Source organism: Alternaria alternata (genome assembly GCF_001642055.1).
Source record: "Alternaria alternata strain SRC1lrK2f unplaced genomic scaffold CC77scaffold_29, whole genome shotgun sequence".
NCBI classification, from domain to species: domain Eukaryota; kingdom Fungi; phylum Ascomycota; class Dothideomycetes; order Pleosporales; family Pleosporaceae; genus Alternaria; species Alternaria alternata.
The window spans coordinates 216,457-233,071 of record NW_017306218.1 but is presented as its reverse complement, the minus strand read 5'-3'; the positions used below and the strand labels follow the sequence as shown (position 1 = coordinate 233,071).

At 53.3% G+C, this 16,615-nt stretch overlaps 5 protein-coding genes across 5 annotated transcripts; 2 read left to right on the top strand and 3 right to left on the bottom strand.

Moving 5' to 3' along the window:
• Positions 1-258: 258 nt before the first annotated feature.
• On the bottom strand, positions 259-7,118 carry CC77DRAFT_1081013 (PP2C-domain-containing protein; the record flags this gene model as incomplete). Its single annotated transcript, XM_018529329.1, has 4 exons — positions 259-559; positions 616-5,964; positions 6,089-6,758; positions 6,970-7,118. 4 exons carry the CDS (start codon positions 7,116-7,118, stop codon positions 392-394), a joined length of 6,336 nt encoding a protein of 2,111 aa, XP_018380289.1. The 3' UTR covers positions 259-391.
• Positions 7,119-8,373: 1,255 nt separating this feature from the next.
• CC77DRAFT_500766 (NAF1-domain-containing protein) lies at positions 8,374-11,401 on the bottom strand. Its single transcript, XM_018531930.1, has one exon. The coding sequence runs from the start codon at positions 11,212-11,214 to the stop codon at positions 8,620-8,622; it is 2,595 nt and encodes an 864-aa protein (XP_018380288.1). The 5' UTR covers positions 11,215-11,401; the 3' UTR covers positions 8,374-8,619.
• Positions 11,402-11,435: 34 nt separating this feature from the next.
• On the top strand, positions 11,436-13,901 carry CC77DRAFT_1025479 (mannosyl transferase). The gene is made up of 4 exons (XM_018526073.1): positions 11,436-11,559; positions 11,620-12,818; positions 12,906-13,189; positions 13,243-13,901. The coding sequence occupies exons 1-4, from the start codon at positions 11,519-11,521 to the stop codon at positions 13,495-13,497; spliced, it is 1,779 nt and encodes a 592-aa protein (XP_018380287.1). The 5' UTR covers positions 11,436-11,518; the 3' UTR covers positions 13,498-13,901.
• CC77DRAFT_500632 (hypothetical protein) lies at positions 13,711-15,982 on the top strand. The gene is made up of 4 exons (XM_018531929.1): positions 13,711-14,326; positions 14,416-15,004; positions 15,074-15,304; positions 15,380-15,982. The coding sequence occupies exons 1-4, from the start codon at positions 14,035-14,037 to the stop codon at positions 15,636-15,638; spliced, it is 1,371 nt and encodes a 456-aa protein (XP_018380286.1). The 5' UTR covers positions 13,711-14,034; the 3' UTR covers positions 15,639-15,982.
• Positions 15,756-16,316, bottom strand: CC77DRAFT_500472 (hypothetical protein). Its single transcript, XM_018531928.1, has one exon. The coding sequence runs from the start codon at positions 16,202-16,204 to the stop codon at positions 15,812-15,814; it is 393 nt and encodes a 130-aa protein (XP_018380285.1). The 5' UTR covers positions 16,205-16,316; the 3' UTR covers positions 15,756-15,811.
• Between the last annotated feature and the right edge of the window lie 299 nt (positions 16,317-16,615).

Here is a 16,615-nt window from a genome sequence, read left to right as displayed (position 1 = left end):
GTGGCGGGTAAGATACATCTTGGTATCGAGGCCATGTGAGGTAAGGTATAGGTGACATAGAGGTATGTAGCCTCCAGGGCAGTTATGTCGCATGTGTGCGCATATGTTGTATAATACAGATCCATGTCCCATTCGCTCCCAAGCCAATGTGAAGTAAACGCCGAATCGATAATTGGGGGGAAGAGATGCGAGCGTTGCCATGCTCCCTCACTGAGGAAGAGACTGGTAGATTAGGATAAGATAGGGTGTTGTGTAAAAGAGGTATTGGAAGCGAGATTTTGTGGTCATTGGCTGTGAACCGCTTTCGACGGGCGACGCGTGATCATGTTCGGTCGTTGTACGATTGCGTAATTGCGGAAATGTATGGTCGTTTCGTATTCGATTGACCAGTTCATGATGGCGCCATGCCTTCGATAGCTCCACGTTCGAATTCCTCTAGTCGCTTGAGCTTCGCTTCTAGCTCTGAGAAGATGTCGCCCATATGGCAGGCTTGCTCAAGTAGAGGCGCAGCGCCGAACGGCCTTACCATGTGACGCAGGGCAAGGGTGCTGGCACAAGTCTGTCATCTTCATTAGCATTCGCTCTCTTCGTACTGGAAAGTGGTGTGAATCGTACCTCGATTCTGGAGATCTGATGCTCCACGAAATTGATCAAGAATCGGTCCGTTATCTCCCCGCCCCTACTCCTCATTCTCTCCAAGAGAGCCGTCTCCGGCGGCTTCAATTCTGAGCACCCTGGGTTCTCAAGTGAACTGCACAGCATCTCTAGACGCAGACTAATGTTCCAGAGATTCCATACGTCTTCGGTGTCGATGGTGAGCTGACTACCCGCCATCTTTTGACCCACAACAGCCTCTTTCTGCTGTTCCGCAGGCTTCTGTTCTGTCTGACGTTGAACAGCAAGACGACTAGCGAGCGAGTGGGGGTACATGAGGTATATGTATTCAGGATTCTCAAGACCCTTGAGGCGGCGTTCACCAAGGTCTTTAACCTCAAAACCTTGGGAGCTGAGCGACCGTAGTTCTCCACGAATCATCTGGCTGTTTATGTCGTCGCTGTATGCTTCTTCAGATCCAGCGGAGTTCTTACGATCGCCTTCAATGTGCGTCTCGAGTAGACGTTGAATTTCAGCAATGAAGTCAGACGAGACAGTGATTTGACCTCCGTCAGCAACGGAAGAAATACGCGAGGCGCGATTGACCATGGGTCCAAAGTAGTCCATGCGCTTGGTGACTGGGTCAACTTCGCACACTGGTGTGCCCCAGTGGATACCCATACGGACAGAGAGACCTCGGAAGATGACATTACCATCAGGGTCGACGACCTCTTGCCCGTTGACGCTGTTGAGAATCTCTTGTGGCCACTGCACGTCGAGTAACTGGCTCTGGATTGTGAAACACCACAGCAAAGCTGACGTCACAGTACGGAAAGCGACCATAAAGGCGTCACCTTCCGTCTTGACTTCGTAACCACCAATGATGCGCAGCTGTCGGCGCATGAGCTCGTTGTGCATCTTGATCGCGGAACGCATGGCAATCGGGTACGTCTCCCAGAGTATCGTCGAGTTCTTGATATCCGTAAATACCAAACTAACTTCTCCTGTTGGTGCGTCCACCTCGTTGTCGAGTCGAGCAAGCTTAGAATCGCCGACCAAGTTGCCCTTCTTTCCACGTCTTCGAGTTGCCGCAAAATCGGGATCTGCACCGGGAGCAGGTATGAGAGACATGCTTTGAGTGCGGTACCGAGCGCGTTGTTTGCTCTTGAGATCGCTGACGCCAAGCAACATCACCATAATCTTGTTAGTCGCGCCGAAAGCGATGGCCAGGTCGCGGAGTTTTTGAGCAGCAACCATCAAGTCGTCGCGCTCCGATCGTGCGACATCGACAGCGAAGTCTGGAGTGAGATAGTCCCAAAGCTCTCGAGAAGCTATCAGTACCATCTCATCTCTGTCACCAAGAGTGAGGTTGAGGATGTGTGGTGAAGCAATAACTGATGGGGACATTTGAACGTAACCAAATGCTCTCGAAACCTCCAGAACGTCGTTGAGTTTACCCTGTCGTGAGACAAATCCACCGGCTTCTCGTATCCTGGACCTCTCACCAGGCTCAGCGGGGTCGTGTTTCCTAGTAAGAATCTTGTGTCCTCCTTCTGAACGGATCAGAAGGGCTTGTGCATCACCAACGTTGGAGATGTAAAGTTCCATCTCTTTGAGAAACAGTACTGTTGCCACGCTTCCAGACGTCAGGTCATCATCGCTGAGATCGGGCATGGAGCTGCGTGATTGTGTCGATGGTGCAGTGAGGCCGTTTTTGTCCAGACCCTGGCTTGCGGCAGTAGCCAGTTCCTTATTGAGACCAAGGTAAGTTCGTCGCAAGGCATCCGATGGCGTTTCAGTTGGTTGTAAACGCTCGAGCTCGTTGGCGAATCGGTTCTTGAAGTGATCGTACAAGTACTTGGCGATTTTAGCTCCGCCACCAGCGAGCGGTTGTGCGTCAAACAGACCCAACAGCTGCTCATCGTCATGACTACGGAAGCGGGGTACAACCATATCCATAGTCGAGATGTGTTCGTTGCGACCCAGCGAATCAGCCATACCGTACGCCATTGTCCCGACAGCCGAGCCAGCAGTGCGCACTCGCCGGTCTTCTGACTGCTCAGGTACCGAGGGAACCATCATCGTGACATCCATAAGCCCAAGCACTCGAAGATTAATCAAAGAGCTGAAGTCGGTAAGGTCGCGGCCTTCTCGCATGCTCATGCCACTACCGCTATACGAGCCGCTAGGTTTGATCTCTAGACGCTTATTGCCCGACAAATTCAGGTAGCGGAGTTTGTGGTTCCAATTCCAATTCCAGTCATATGGCCAATTCGACACATTGTACTTCAGCGAGTTGCTGGCGACATCGAGAACGGCCAACTGCGCAACCTTGCCAAGTTCTGCTGGCAGGACCTGGAACTTGTTGTTGTTGATGTGAAGGACCTTGAGCGAACCAACTTCCTCCAGATCCTCTGCTGGGAGAGATGTCAAGTCGTTGCCCGATAAGTACAGCTCAGTGAGGTGTTGCCATCTTCGGATCGTACGAGGCGGTACGTCGTAGATGAGATTGTATGCCAGATTGACGATTCGCAACTCGGGAAGCAGACATAGTTCGTCAAACACGTCGTCGTTTAGCCGGTTGTCAGCCAGGAACACATGTCGAAGAGAGCCCGCGAAAGTAGTCACCAAGCGGCTACTAAGGCTGGAGTCTTTGCGGGACACGGGGGTCAGTGTCCCTTCAGTGGGCGCACGAGACGCTACTGATGGCTTGCGTGTGCTCGCAGTGTTGTATGATGCCTGGGATCCCTTCCGTTGTGAAGAAGCAGACGACGCACCAACACTAAGACCTCCTGATGCCTGGCTTGGACGGCGGTTTTGGAAATCTTCCAGCTTTCCCAGCTCTTCGTAACTGGGACTTGAGGCCAAGCCTGGTGTGGCAGTTGTAGAGGCTCCATCTACCTGAGACTGATCGCCGTTGGTTACCTGTGGAGGTGATGCACCAGGCTTGGGGAATGCTTCGAGGACGTTGGAGGAAACATTCAGTGTCTCGAGTCGCCGAGCATACCAGAGTTCCTGGGGAAGTTTGTTCAGGTTGTTCTCGCGTACATCTAGATAGCGAAGCTCAACCAAACGACCAATCTCGGCAGGCAATACATCCAACGAATTTCGGGCCACACTAAGATGTTCCAGCCTGTAGAGCTTTCCGATGTTGTTCGATATGGAGGTAAAATGGTTCTTATCGAGGATAAGCTTTGTGAGACCAGTCAATTTCCCGAACAGATCTTCGGGCAATTGTGCCAGTTTGGCTGATGCAAGGTTGAGAACGGATAGTGATGGTGTTGCCTGATTGAGCCCAAAGCGTGTGACTGGATTATGGTTCATGTGCAGCACACGGATCTTGGGAAAGTAGCCTTCGAAAGCGGAAATGGAGTTGTGTCCGATCATCAGGTATTCCAGTCGCGGTAATTGCGACATGACATCCATACTGTCAAGCGCGTTAAACCGCACATCGATCTCTCGGAGGTTGACCAAATTGCTTAGTGTTGAAGGGAAGCTACCAGTCAACTTGTTGTTAGTCGCCCAGAGCCTCTCTAGGCATGTCAGTTGGCCGATCTTGGGTAAGCTCGATATCGAGTTGAAGCTGATATCGAGATCTACTAGGGTCCGGACTTCGCATAGAAAGTCAGGGAATTCGCTCAAAGAATTCGAGCTTAGATTCAAACTGCGAAGCGCACGGTATTCTCCAAAGTATCTTGGTAATCGGGTTAGCCCGTTGTTGGAAAGTCGAAGACCTTGAAGACTTTGCAGCTTGTACAATTCGGCGCGGTCAAGAGATTGGAGACGGTTATTGGAGATGTCCAACATAGTCAAACGGCTGGCAAGACTTAGACTGGGAGGTAGTCGTCGGGCGTCGTTACTGGTGTATTTGATCTCCCTTAAGTTGGTGCATGCAAGAATGAAGTCTCTTGGAACGTCAAGTGACAGGTTGCGCGACAGGTTGAGTGATATTATCTCAGTCGCTTTCTGGTAGAGTGTAATGGGTATGGTGATTAGGTTTCGACCTTGGAGGTCAATGTGGCTGAACTTCTGCATCTTGCTGAATCCGGGATCCCGTTCCAGACTGGAGTATCCGCTCATCTTAGCAGGAAGGAAGGTGAACCTGCAGAGGTAACTGTTATCCTCACGTCCAACATCTTCGAGGCGATCCTGATCGGTGTATCCAGCGAGTTCTAGCAACCGCTTTTGGATCAACAGTGGGCGCTCATTACTTTCCAGTTGCCGTGCGGTATCATGTTTCCGCATCACAATGTGGTAATTGTCCAGTTCGTCCTGTAGCACGGTCTTTTTACCCAGTATCTGTATGATCTCTTGTACAGTTGTGTTCAAGGTGGCTGATAATGTTGCAAATGTCGAATCAACCCTGAAGATACGCAGGCAGTATGTCTTGTTGTCGCTCTCTTCTTTGGAAGGTGTTGTGGCCTCCTCAGCGTCTCCCAGCTTGTCCATCTCGTCTTTCATGCGCTTCACGGCCCAAGAGTCTGGCGCGTCCCAGGCTGCAGTACCGTCGTCATCGGGCCCTGGTATAGAGATATCTTCGCCGAGATTTGGTGGCTGTTTTGGAACTTCTCCCACAGGCGGCGTCATAGGCGGTTGTTGTGAAGCAGGGTTCACGATGCCTTCCATGTCGTCAAGATTCCTGTCTAGGAAGAAGACTGCATCGTTGCCTGCCGTACTAGCGATGGTATCATTGGGATCACGCCCGGTATTCTCACTCGCGGGTGGGCGCTTGTCTTTCCGGAAGGTAGGCAGGCGGTGGTGAGGAGCCCTCATCCTCTGCTCCTTACCTTGGGCTTCGACACCGTTGTTGGCCGGCTGCCGCTTTGCCATGTTGATCTGCGGAGACGCTTCTGGTCTTGCGAGCCGTGCGGTATTGATCGAGGGATTCAGAGAGGTAGCCGAGGCGGTTCCAGCGGCAACCAAGTTTTTGAGGTTGTCTTGTGGCAGTGTGCGATCCGACTTATCCTTATCTTTGCCTCGTAAACGAGCAAAGAAGCCGTGTGACGTCTTGCTGGTACTGGGTGATCGCTGCGCTATCCTCTCATCTCTTGTCATATCCGAGTATGAGCTTGGCGTCGGGCTCGAGGGTCGTCCCAGAAGGCTAGTCTTGGAGGCGAACGCGGAGCTGAGGGCTGAAGGCTGATTCGAGCGAACGCCGTACGAGGAATCGTCGCGGCTGGTGGTGGGGCGCAACTGGTACTGGCTTATGTCTGCGCGACCATCTGGCGCCTTGTTTTCCTCCTTGCTGCCCTTGTGCCGGTGGCCAGTGCCAGGCAACCTTACGTGCAGCTTGTGATGCGATCGACCCGATTTGGCTGAATGTTGCTCGGATGAGCGACGTCCTCCATTCTCACCTGGGGTAGGTATGTCCTATGAAAGGTTAGTGATACAGGTCCGAGGTCGGGAGGGTTGGAGTAATAGGGAAGGAGCAAGAGGAGGGAGAAGACAAGGTGCCTTCCTCGGCTGAGGGCCCGGAAACCAATTGAAAAGTTACCTTTGAGTCTTGAAATTCCCATGGCGTGACTTCCGAGGATGCCTGTGGCGTACGTGGCCGTGAACTGGTAGGTGAGGTCGGGCGCGACTGCTGCTTACTACCTATGGTGTTACTGAGGGAGTTGCCACGGTTCCGCTGCTGCGTGTTCAAGCTCGTGTCCGAGTTCTGACGGTCATCGGCGGGGAAGTCTTCTCCGAATACGTTCTGCAGGCGTTTGTGGAAGCCTCTGCCCATGCTCGACTTGGAGCCAGTGCTACTCACAGTAGTGGCGCTGGCCACAGAGGGCCGTCTGTCGTCTTTCATGGGAAAGCCCATGTTATCCTCCCTGGTACTGGTTGCCGGGCGAAATCCAGGCGACGATGACGAAACGTCCTCGTTTGAGTCATTGAAGAAGCTGCTCCAGACACTGTTGGCCATATTAACCCCGTTAGGCGGACTAGCCCAGGGCGCGACTTGGGAATTGGTGCTCGAAGCGGTGGGGGGGTTTCGCGATATCGACGGCACTCGGCCTCCCGAAGTCTCCAAGACAGCCAGCTGTTTTCGGTGATGTCCAAGGGCGTTGGTCGTGGGGTTGTCCCAATTGGCAGGCTTGCGCGGTTTGTGCGAGGGGTCCTTTGGCGGAGGAGCTGGGGGGACGGTGCCAGGCGATATCTCGGACTCCCTGTCGACACTACATGAGGGTGTTAGCAGCGCTTCGTGTGGTGCAAAGAGTCGATGCACGTCTGGCAGTGAGACACTGCGAGACAAGGCTGGCCATTGTGCTCGCCATATGTCTCGCGCGTCATTTGGGGACTACGCGAGGGCTCCAGTCGAGGCGCACAGCGCGCGCAACCTCCCCACCACGGCGTCCAGCTCCTGCAGCAGCAGATGGAACAACGTACCGCGAATTGAGATTCTTGTCCGTTTTGACGGTGACGGGGGTGCCCCTCAGCGAGCCCGCACGTCCATAGGGCCGTATCGTGTCGCCGGAGCGCGAACTCCACGAGCTCTCCACCGATCCATGGCGGCCGATGGTCTCATTCCGCGTCATGGTCGCGGGCGGCGGGGGGCGTGCAGTGGACGAGTCGCGACAGTGGCCCGCGCGTCTGCGGCGGCGATAACAGCGTTTGGGCGGCGGCGGGGGGCAGGGTTGATGGGGACTGCTTGCGCAGAAAGGGCTGGGACGGCTACTTCATCGAGGCGGGACAGCAGCTGGAGGTGTGCAACATGGGCGGCGGTCGGCAGAAGGGCAGCAATGGAGGCAGGCGAAGCGAAGCGAGGCGGGCGATAGGTAGCTATCTAGCGGCGGCGGGCGTAGGGTGGGGGAGACAGCAGCACGAAGCGTCACAGGCGGGCGGGCGATGGGTCGTGGTTGTGGTTGTGGTTGTGAAGAATGGCTGACTACTCTCGACGACTCTGTGCTCTTCCTCTCTGATGGTGCATGGGCATGGGGGCTCCACTTTGGTATGGAGAGCGGCATCAAGCCTGTGCATCGAGCAACAATGCGCCACCTGCACCCACACCACAACCCACACAAGACGGCTAACCCAACCAGCTACCTACACACTACGGGGTCCTACCGAGCATCCGTCCTAGCAATCCCCTCCCCGGCCTAGAACACGAGCCCGAACCCGGAACTACCTGGGACCGCATGCAGTAATCTCAAGAACGACACTTTGGATACTTGCATCTGTTTGCAGCATACGCCCATTTCAGTGCCTCTGACAAGTGTCTAGCCGTCGCACCTCTTTCCCCCGCTTTTCAAAGCCACGGTTTGCTGCAACATCATCGTCATCGTCGGCCGTCATCCCTTCATCCATTCTATTGTACACAACCGCATTCATTCATCATCGGTGTCCCCTTGATGGCAGAACTAATTATCGATAGCTTGAGCCAAAAGCGAATCCGACTTTGTGGCGCAATTTGACACCATTTCTTATCCTTTGGCCCAAAACACCCTGTTTCATTATCCTCCGACGTCTAGGGTGTCTGTTGGCTAGGGCTAAGCACATGCCCATTTGCCGTATTGTCCGAGGCAACTCTTTCGTACTGCCGAACATCTACATGACATGCGCTTGCGTGTATTCTTACGCTGCTGCGCTCAGCGCTGACGTGATGAGAATATTGCTTCGACGGGGGCCAATAGGGCTCGCGTCAAGCCTTTGTGTTCCTACATTGCGAACATGTGTATTGTAAATGATTATCAAGGTGCCAGCCTGGGCATAGTCATATTACGTCCTTCATACCCATCCGAACTGCTTCTTTCGGCGACCGGATCGGATCATTTCACAACAGACCACTCATCGCAATGCATCTAATAAAGCAATCATTAAAGCTTATACGTCGCCCTGTCTATCTCACATTCCTCTTTCTGTAGTGACGCAGTAGATCTGCATTTCCGCATTTAGAGGGAGACCTGTATCCAGTACCAGAGGCATGCCTCGTCAAGCTGCCATGGCATGGCATCAAAACAGCTTTCACGTACCATGCCTCATACTGAAACAGAATAATCTTACAAAACACCTATCCGAATTGATCAACTGTCCTCGAGCCTACTGAGGTGCTCCACCGCCTTGAAGAGCTCGTAAAATATCTTGGAGAGACTGCGCTCCAGCTTGAGCATTGCCCTGTTGCGGAGGATTTGCAGGGGCTGCTGGCTGCCCATATTGCTGGTAAGGGTAAGAGTATTGCGCTTGTGACTGAGGTGGGGGTGGCGCAGGTGCTTGCGCTGGCATTTGCGGTTGTGGTGCCTGCTGCTGTCCGCTCATGGCTCCTACGACTTGGAACCACTGCGCCCACGCTGCCAGGTTGGCCGCCTGGTTCTGCTGTTGAGGTGGCTGGACTGGAGCCACTGATTGAGGTTGAGGGGTATACGACTGCTGGTAGTTGTATGCTGCTGGTGCCGGAGGCGCGGGAGCGGCAGCATATGGGACCGCTGGCTGTGATGGTCCGGAGAAGGGCACTGGCCAACCTGCATTACTGTTGTTTGCATAAGCGTTAGCGTTTGACGGCCCAGAAGGTGCTGGAGAAGCATGTTGTTGTTGCTGTTTCTGAGGCTGTTGCGGCTGCTGCTGCTGCTGTTGTTGTTGTTGCTGTTGTTGTGCCTGGCGCTCCCGTTCCCTCTTTTCACGCTGTCGTTGCTTGCGGTTCTTGTTCTTGCCGCCGCCTCCTCCTCCTGATGGGGACTGTTGAGGTTGGGCTTGCTGAGACTGGCTGCGGTCCTGCTGAGAGTGAGACTGGCTACGATCTTGTTGCTGGCGGGCTGGCGATGCCGAGTATTGATTCCTTTGTTGGTTGTTCTGTTGGCGATCGTTGAACTGGTCCTGTTGCCTGCCACGGTCAGATTGGTTCTTGCCACCACGCCCGCCCTTGTCACCACCGCCTCTGTTGTTCTGGTTGTTGTTGCTGTTGTTGTTGTTATTGTTATTGCCGGCTCCTCGGTTGTTTTGCTGCCCTCCGCCACCACGGCCTGCTCCAAAATCGCCTCGCCCGCCGCCGTAGCCTCCTCTGTCGCCGCGTCCGCCGCCGAAGTCGCCGCGACCACCACCACCACCACCTCGTCCACGGAAGCCGCGACCTCGATCACCCCAAGGTCCTCTGCCTCGACCCATGCCCCTTCGAACGTGGCTTCGGTCTTCTAGTGGCGCACCTTGACCAACGATTTGCTCGAAGTGGTCTGGTCGGGCAAGCGGCTTGTACATGCCTAAATCCTCGTCTTCATCGTCGCTGTATTTCAGACCACCACCCTGGTACTCCATGGGTCGGTAGATGGGTGGTGCGGGTGCGTCTACGTGTAATCTAGGCCCGGTAGGGATGTTGACAGCTACCTGTTCGTCGTTGCCGTCCGCCCTAGCGCGCTTCTTAGCCTTCTGTTCACGCTTGTATTCGGCCTCCTTCTCGTCATCTGAGAACTCGACATCGTTGGTCTCTTCGTCGTGGAGGTTCGATGCATCGGTATGCTTCTGTTGGCGGATGGGTTCCGTTTCGGTGAAGGTCGAGTGCTCATCCACATAGTAGATGGGCGTGTCTTTCTGAATACCTAGATTCTCAAGTTCAGCTGCGTCGTTAAAGCCGAAAGAGTAGCGAGGCTCCTCCACGCGGCCAATCTGCTCGGAGACCTTGCCGCAAACGGTACGATTTCCTAGACACAGTGCAGAGCCAGACTCAAGCACTTGTTCATCGCCAGACATATTGGCTTTGACGACGACGAGGTTTCCAACAATAGATTCCACCTTGCCGAGTTCTGTGATCTTGGTGTTTTCGGTGACTGTAATGTCCGGCATCTCGAATTTCTCGTCCTGTTCGTTGAGCGTCTTGACCTTGACTGGGCCTGAAGCGCCTGGCTCATCGGCAGCTTCAGCCATCAGAAGGCGGACCTGCTCTTCAGGGTCGAGAAGCTCGCCCTCGTCTGATCCCTCATCTGAGCTGTCGTCAGAGCTGGAGGAGTCCGAAGACGAGTCCGAGTCAGACGCATCCGAATCTAGCTGCCATTCGGCGTTCTGATCATTCCTGTTGGCTTCGGCGGCGCGCAAGAATTCGGCCTTGCTATCGAAAGCCGCGCCATCGGGTGCAGAAGCATCTTTGGGGGTGTCTTCAATCTCGTTCTGGAGGTCTATGGCGGCAGTAAGAGCCGCGTCGAGCTCACCATCCGTGTCAGCGGCTGGTGTGTCGGCAGCAGCAACAGCATCTTGGACAGAGGAGAGATGCGGCTCAGAGTGCTGTGGAGCCTCATCCTGCGCCTGACCCTGATTGGCTACGGGCGGCGCGACTGGGATGTCGGCCTGCGGATTCGCATCATGGTAAAAGGCCTCCTCATCTGAGAGCTCGCCGTCTTCAGGGGCGTCGTCTTGGACGACCGCGCCGCTCTGTGGTTGCGACTGCGCGACCGGGGTCTCGCTCACAGAGCCGAGTCCAGGAAGGTGAAAGGCTGGCGCGGGTGCCGCCGTAGCAAACAACGACGTCGTCCCGTCCACCGCAGTAGGCAGCGCAGAGGGCTTGACGGGTGTAGTGTCGTAAAAGTCGTCGTCCATGTCATCGACAGGCGAGCCAGGCGCGTCGAGCGCAGATGCAGATGTAGATGTGCCATAAAAGGGTGCGTCCGCCTCCAACCGCGCCCTTTTGGCCGGTGGTTCCAGAGAGTCGGACATTTTCGTGTCTCTCTCTGCAGTCTTCTCTGAATCACGCGTGATCGCTGCGATATATCAACTGCGTTGTTTGTACCAGTTTGCTTAAGTGCGTGCGATGATAGTTCTGGTTGAGAAGAGCACGTCCTGGGAGAACGTCGCCTTTTTGGATGCGCGCTAATAGGCTTGGCGGGCAGGCGCGAGCTCAGCCCTATGAAGCGCGAACCCATTACGCATTCGCGTCGTGTCAGTGAAAGTGCATTCTGTGTGCTTTCGATGGAGATTCGCCAGCGCCTTGGATTCGCCCTTTGCATGCCCAACTGCTGAAATGTCTACTACCCGCCCGAAGACGGCGCATCAGACGGCTGAGTTGGTTCACTTCTGCCCTTCTTGCAATTAGCTAGGCTAACGTATGCACCATGTATGTAGTGCACCGCCTCAGCTCTCTACCTTTGCAGTTTTCTGCGTATTCTCCTTCGCCAATCTCGTCGCTGCCGCATTCTCTCCGATCCAAGACTGCGACGAAGTCTTCAATTACTGGGAACCAAGCCACTACCTCAACCATGGCTACGGTCTCCAGACTTGGGAGTACTCTCCCGACTACGCCATCCGAAGTTGGGCCTATACTGCCATACACTCGCTTGTGATTGGGCTCGCGATGCTACCTATGCAGTCGCTAGGCTTGCAAAGATCCAAAGTCTTCGAGTTCTATTTCCTGCGAGCCGTTCTGGCGGTAGTCTGTGCAGCATGCCAGACTCGCATGTACACTGCTATTAGAAAGACGTTCGAGGTGCGGGTCGCATCGTTCTTTGCGATGATCATGGTTATAAGTCCGGGCATGTACCATGCTGCCCCTGCATACCTCCCGTCGAGTTTCGCCATGAATTGTGCAATGCTTGGATTTGCGTCTTTCATGGACTGGTCTAAAAGCACCATGAGGACTGCCCAGGGTATTACATGGTTCGCTGTAGGCAGTGCCCTGGGTTGGCCTTTTGCAGGCGCTCTCGCTCTGCCATTCATTGCAGAAGACGTCATTGCGGGCCTATTCACTGGCACAATTCTAGAAAGTTTGCGGAGAGTACTACTCAATGGCGCGAGCAGAGCACTCGTCGTTGTACTCTTACAAACCGTCATCGACTCGCTCTTCTACAGGAAGCTCGTGTGCGTGCCACTGAACATTGTACTTTACAACGTCTTCAGTGGGGGTAGCAGAGGCCCTGATATCTATGGCGTGGAGCCATGGCACTTCTACGTTCGCAACCTGGCCCTGAACTTTAACATATGGTTCTTTCTTGCGTTGGCTGCTCTACCACTACTACTTATCCAGTATCTTGTCTTTGACCGGGCTGTTTATCGCAGCACGCTCACCAGATCTATCACTTTCGTCAGCCCATTTTACTTATGGTTAACGATATTCACGGTCCAGCCTCACAAAGAAGAGAGATTTATGTACCCTGCATACCCAGCCCTAGCCTGGAACGCAGCCCTCTCCTTGCACATCTTGCTAGCCAACTTTGGCTCGATGGACCCACGACGTCTAGTAAGCAAGATACCTCCGATGGTGAAGCTTGTCATTGTCTGTATACCTGTGCTTCTGTCTTTAAACCTGGGCATTCTAAGGATCAACGGTATGTTATAAGCACCTTTCTCTCCAACTACCGCCATGCATCAGAATATATCAAACACTTTGAGATGTAGTGTTGACCTATTTCTAGGCCACATGTCCGCATACTCAGCACCACTGAAAGTTTACAAGCCATTGTTCGACCCGGCAGTCGCCCATCCAGGAGACACTGTGTGTCTAGGGAAGGAGTGGTATCGCTTTCCGTCTTCGTTCAACTTACCTCAGGGAGTTCGTGCCAAATTTATCAAGAGCGAATTCTCCGGTCTTCTGCCAGGCGAGTTCAGCGAGGCTGACGCCGCTCTCGGAATGTTCCCTGGCACATGGTTGGTCCCGTCTGGAATGAACGACGAAAACTTGGAAGATCCTAGCAAATATGTAGGTGAAGCTGGCATGCACAAACATGATGTCTACTAACTGTGATAAAATAGACCAACATCGACCAGTGCGACTTTATTGTTGACTCGCGCTCTGCTGGAGCTCCTCCAACATCCCTCGAGCCTGATTATGTCTCCAATACAGAAGAATGGGAGGCCTTGAAATGTCTTCCTTTCCTGGACGCAAGCAAGACACATACTATTAGTCGCATGCTTTGGGTCCCAGATCTACCCGTGATCCCGGCTAAGTTCCGCCGCCAATGGGGCGATTACTGCCTGTTGCAACGCAGGGGTCAAAAGAGCGCATAGCATAGATGTGGTACTGCGGGTCGTCTGATATAATGTGTAGTCAATTAGGTCCTGTTAGATAGAGGAGCAAGGGACAAGAAGGCAACTCTTCTTGCCGAATGCCGACGCGCTCCAACTTGACCAGACGCACTCGACAGCCGTTACATTCCCTGATCACCTTACCCACAGGGTACGAGGAAGCTCGGTCCTGTTATCGAGGGTGACGACCAGCTCTGTTCGGTGCTTCGCGTCGATAGACACCAAGTCTAACCGAGTGGGGTATTGCTTTCCCCGCCTAGACTGGGAGATAACCACCACTGACGACACATGCGCGACAACCCCACACTGTCATGGGTCGTTATCGCAGGAATTCATTGGCTTGTATATATGCTGAAACAATAAAAGGAAGCTATTTTACACACCTCGCATGATGAACGCGACTGCGGGATATTGCTGCTTTGGTTTATTATCGATTCGCATGATCAGGCATTTACTCATATAGCCAACGTCTCGTCTTTCCTTTCTAGATGACCATGTCTCGGTAATATTGTTGCCCTGATGTCTGCAATGTCCGACCTTGTCACCAGATTCGAAGAGCACATAACACGTCTCGCACGTGATGCACAACACCACTGCACCACCATACAAACCCATTTCAACACTTTACTCAAGGATGTCAACATACAGCCGAAAGCAGCTCTCTACGCAGCTCTTTTCTTCGTAACATTTACATGGCTCGCCATAACCCTTAGCCGCCTCCTTCTTACCCGTCGACATCCTACCTCTCGACCCAGCACGCCGAATCTCGAGAAACGTTCCCCGTTCAAAGCTCCAGATAGGCCACCTGGAGGTATGTCCATTCCAATCAAGTCTATTTCTCAGTCCTTCTTCCCACCTCCCCTCGTTCTTACCCAAACTAATACTGCACCTCGAATCTAGTATGGCACCCATCCCCATTCACCCGCCCCACGGCATCCCCTTACCCAAATTGGTCCCTATCAACAACAAAACCTCTACCTTATCGTCCCTTCCGCTACGGCCCCAAATACAACATCACAATGGGCCTACGCAACATGTCGTGGGACGAATGGATTGAACTCGATAACGAATACACATCTTACCACTCCCTCAAAGCAGCCAGGATAGCCGAGAGAGGAGAAAAATGTATCAAGACGGCTCCTGAAGCGACGAGTGCGGCAAAGGAGTTGTTGGAGGAGTTGGTTGATTACTTGCCACAGCGGTATCCGAGATTGTTCCAAGAGATGAAGGTGGGGAAGGGGAAAGGAATGAAGAATCTAGAGACAGGTGAGGTTTTTGATGTGGAGGGGTGTGCGAGAAATGGGGAGAGGGAGGATCCGATGGAGATGTGTGCTAGGATGATTCAAGATGATCTTGCTATCATGGTTGAGAAGGAGGATGGGCAGTACTATTTGCTTGCTGGTGCTATCTTGCTGGCGGGATTTTGGAGGTTGGAGGATAAGTTTGGGATGCCGCTTTCTACCATTCATACGAGTGGGGACGTTCCGGGGTGAGCCTTCCCAGTCGATTTTCACCATTGCTCTCTTGATGAAGATACGTTTGCTAACAAATCTCGCAGGTTCAAAGACAAACTCGAGAAACCAATGTCCAATTTCTTCCGCAGAATACAACCACAGTCACCTGTTCTACGGAACAACTACTTCATTCAAGTCGATGACAAACTAGCCTGGAGCGAGAGTATAGGCAGTGAAGATGCGAAAGAAGATGGAGGCATTGGGTGGTTTACAGCAGAGAAGAACAAGGCCGTTGAGCATCATTGGTTCAGGAGTGAGAGGCAGAGTTTACGGAGGTATGTTACTGCTGCCCTACTACCCCTACCTGTTCCGGTGTCCATAGAGTAAAGCTTCTAACGTTGCTTCCTCAGGTTGCCTAAATCTGGTGGTGTGGTATTTACGATTCGAACTTACTTCCATCCCATCACGGATATCGCGCAGGAACCCTATGTGCCTGGCCGACTAGCCAGCGCGATTCGTTCTTGGGGTGAGGATGTGAGTCGCTATAAGGGGAAGGAGATGTATGGGGATGTATTGCTGGAGTATCTGGAAAAGAAACACGCAGAGCAGGTGGAAGGAGGGCTGGACGTTGATGGGGAGGAAGATGTTGCAAGGGGTTATCCGTTTTGATCAGGGCGTATTTCGGGATGAAGGTGTTCAGCAAAGGGAGTTTTCTCCATTGAATATGTGAAAAATTATTCTTGCTCAATCAGGAACTGTCACCGATCTCGTTACAAGGGCCGTGTATCGCTGATCCAATATCTAGGCGATTTGCATGCTTATATCGTACCTTCTCAGATCATTTAGTGCAGGCCCGACCCTTTTCTGACGCTAGTAGTCGGGCCGGATGCGTGAGGCGAAGTCGGGGTCTGCAAGTCGTGCCGAATATAGAAGTTGTGCTGTGCATCAGGCAGTTCTTCGGTCGGCGACGTACTAGGCCATCTCTGTACTTGTCGTTTAAGCACTCTGGCTGGTTTGCTCGGGATGGGTCGGCACGAGCTAGGTGTACCGGCGCAGGTTTTTATGTAGGCAGAATTAGTGTGTGAGCATTTCTGAATTCTTACAGGTGTCAAGCAGCGGTGGCCAGATGCAGAACGATGGGGTTGTACCATGGTTGATGTCGTGCAGTAGCTCGCGGTTTGATGGGCATCCGGGGTGTTGCGCTTGTGGAATTGCTGCCTGACGCAAAGGGCCATGATAATGTACGTGGTTATGCTGGTCGAGTCAGCTTGGACCGTTGACTGCTCGAACCAGTGGGCATTAAATTGCGGCAGCCGTTTGTATAATGGTAGGCCTGTTTCATAGTAGTGCTGTCATGACGTTGCGCAGGGTCGGAAATGAGCCGAGGTGGTGTTTGCGGGATGCTAGGGGATTGCGATAGAAGGGAAACACTTGTTTAGCGAGATGATGAGGGCGGCCAATGGTTGCTTTGGATCGCCAGGGAGCAAAAGTACCGATGCAATGGCAAATCGCGGCACTGAATGTATGTGTGTTCATCTGGAAACGGCAGTACCCTTGTACAGGATGCCGGATGGACGTGTGTTTATTGACTGTTGTATGCGTTGTTGTTGTTTTGCAATCTTGCGCTGTCACGCTCCTCGGGGGAT